We start from the raw sequence: 1,351 nt of genomic DNA, 5'->3' as shown, positions 1-1,351 counted from the left end.
GGAAGAACCGGTTACAACCCATTATTTGGGTGCAGCTAGGGAGGGGGAAGAAACGCACACCCACCCGAAACACGTTGCCCCCTGCCCCAGGTGATCGCTGGCATCTCGTCCAGGAGCCCCAGTCACAGTGTAAAGTCATGTCAGCCCATAGCCCTGGCACACGCCCAACGGCATCACAAGTGGCCACCGACACCTCTGCCATGCAAACTGCCCCAAAAACTACCAACGTGCAGTTCCCAGGATCGGCAATGAGAAAAGGAGCATGCAGAAAAACTGCACGATCAGAAAAAAAAATAAAATAAAATATAATCAAATAAAGTGCAAGCACCCCTAACAAATCAACACACCCGCCAGTCCACATTCCTGCTCAGCACTTTCCTTTCGGAAAAATAAAATCAGTTCTTGAGAAGGTGAGGAGCAGCGGCTGTACCGAGTGAGCCACATTCCCCACTGCGGATGCTTTATTCCAATCCCATTGTTCCACTTCCCCACTCCATTTCTCTTCCTTAAAAATAATCCACGATTTCTAACTTTAGTGGGGGGAAGCACCGAGGCTCCCATTTTCTTCCCGTTTCCTCTTGCAAATCCAACTTTTGCAGCCGGAGGAAAGGAAGGATTTATATTATTTTCGCGATATTTTTTTTTTTTTTTTTTTTTTGCCTTTTTCCTTTCCTTTCTCCCCTCCCGGCAGCTGAAAGTGCATCTCGAAACTGATGCATAACGCTCCTCGGAAACATCACGGCTGCTGCTGCTGCACTTTCTTTGTCTGGGGGAAGCCGGCACTGGCCACCACGGTACCGGCTGCAGTTTGCCTGGGAACGGCCAGTGTCGCATCTGAGCCGCCCGCCCGGCAGCGCGGCGGGGAGACCCGCTCCCCGCACACCCCCTCGCACGCAGTCACCCACCTTGTCTCCCCACTATCTCGGCGACGTGCTCCGAGCTGGGCACCGGGACGCATTCGGTCATGTTCACGCTTTTTTTCCGAGGCTCGCTGTCGTAAATGGAGCCCGTCTCGTCGTTGTCCAGCCCCAGCAGGGAGAGCTGATCCAGGGCGATCTGAAGGGCTCTTTGGTCATCCAGGGTCTCTCCCCCTCCCCCTCCACCCCCGCCGCCGCCGCCGCCGCCGCTCCCGTTCCTCTCCATGTCTGCAAAAAGCGAGCTGGGCATAGTCCCTGTGTGTGTTGCACCCTCCTCCTGCGCTCGGCTCAGTAGTAAAAGATCAGACACAAAGGAAAACCCAAGGCAGATGGCCAGCAGGAGAGAAGGAAAGGGAGGGTGGGCGACTGCTGGAGACCGGGGAGTTGTTGCCTTTTGCTTGTATATTTTGTATCTTTTTTTTGCTTTTTTTTTT

General features: G+C 53.7%; 1 protein-coding gene across 1 annotated transcript in view; it reads right to left on the bottom strand.

Annotated features, from left to right (window-relative positions):
• The window catches only part of MEX3B (mex-3 RNA binding family member B), a 6,430-nt gene extending 5,085 nt beyond the window's left edge, over nt 1–1,345 (bottom strand). The window contains exon 1 of the mRNA XM_014944309.1: nt 906–1,345. Within this exon, the coding sequence (XP_014799795.1) occupies nt 906–1,167 (262 nt within the window). The 5' untranslated portion in view covers nt 1,168–1,345. The remainder of the gene's footprint in view (nt 1–905) is intronic.
• Nucleotides 1,346–1,351: the final 6 nt, after the last annotated feature.

This window comes from Calidris pugnax, unplaced genomic scaffold, assembly GCF_001431845.1.
Source record: "Calidris pugnax isolate Ruff unplaced genomic scaffold, ASM143184v1 scaffold70, whole genome shotgun sequence".
In the NCBI taxonomy this organism is placed as follows: Eukaryota; Metazoa; Chordata; class Aves; order Charadriiformes; family Scolopacidae; genus Calidris; species Calidris pugnax.
The sequence above is the reverse complement of the archived record's forward strand: the minus strand, read 5'-3'. Positions and strand labels throughout refer to the sequence as shown.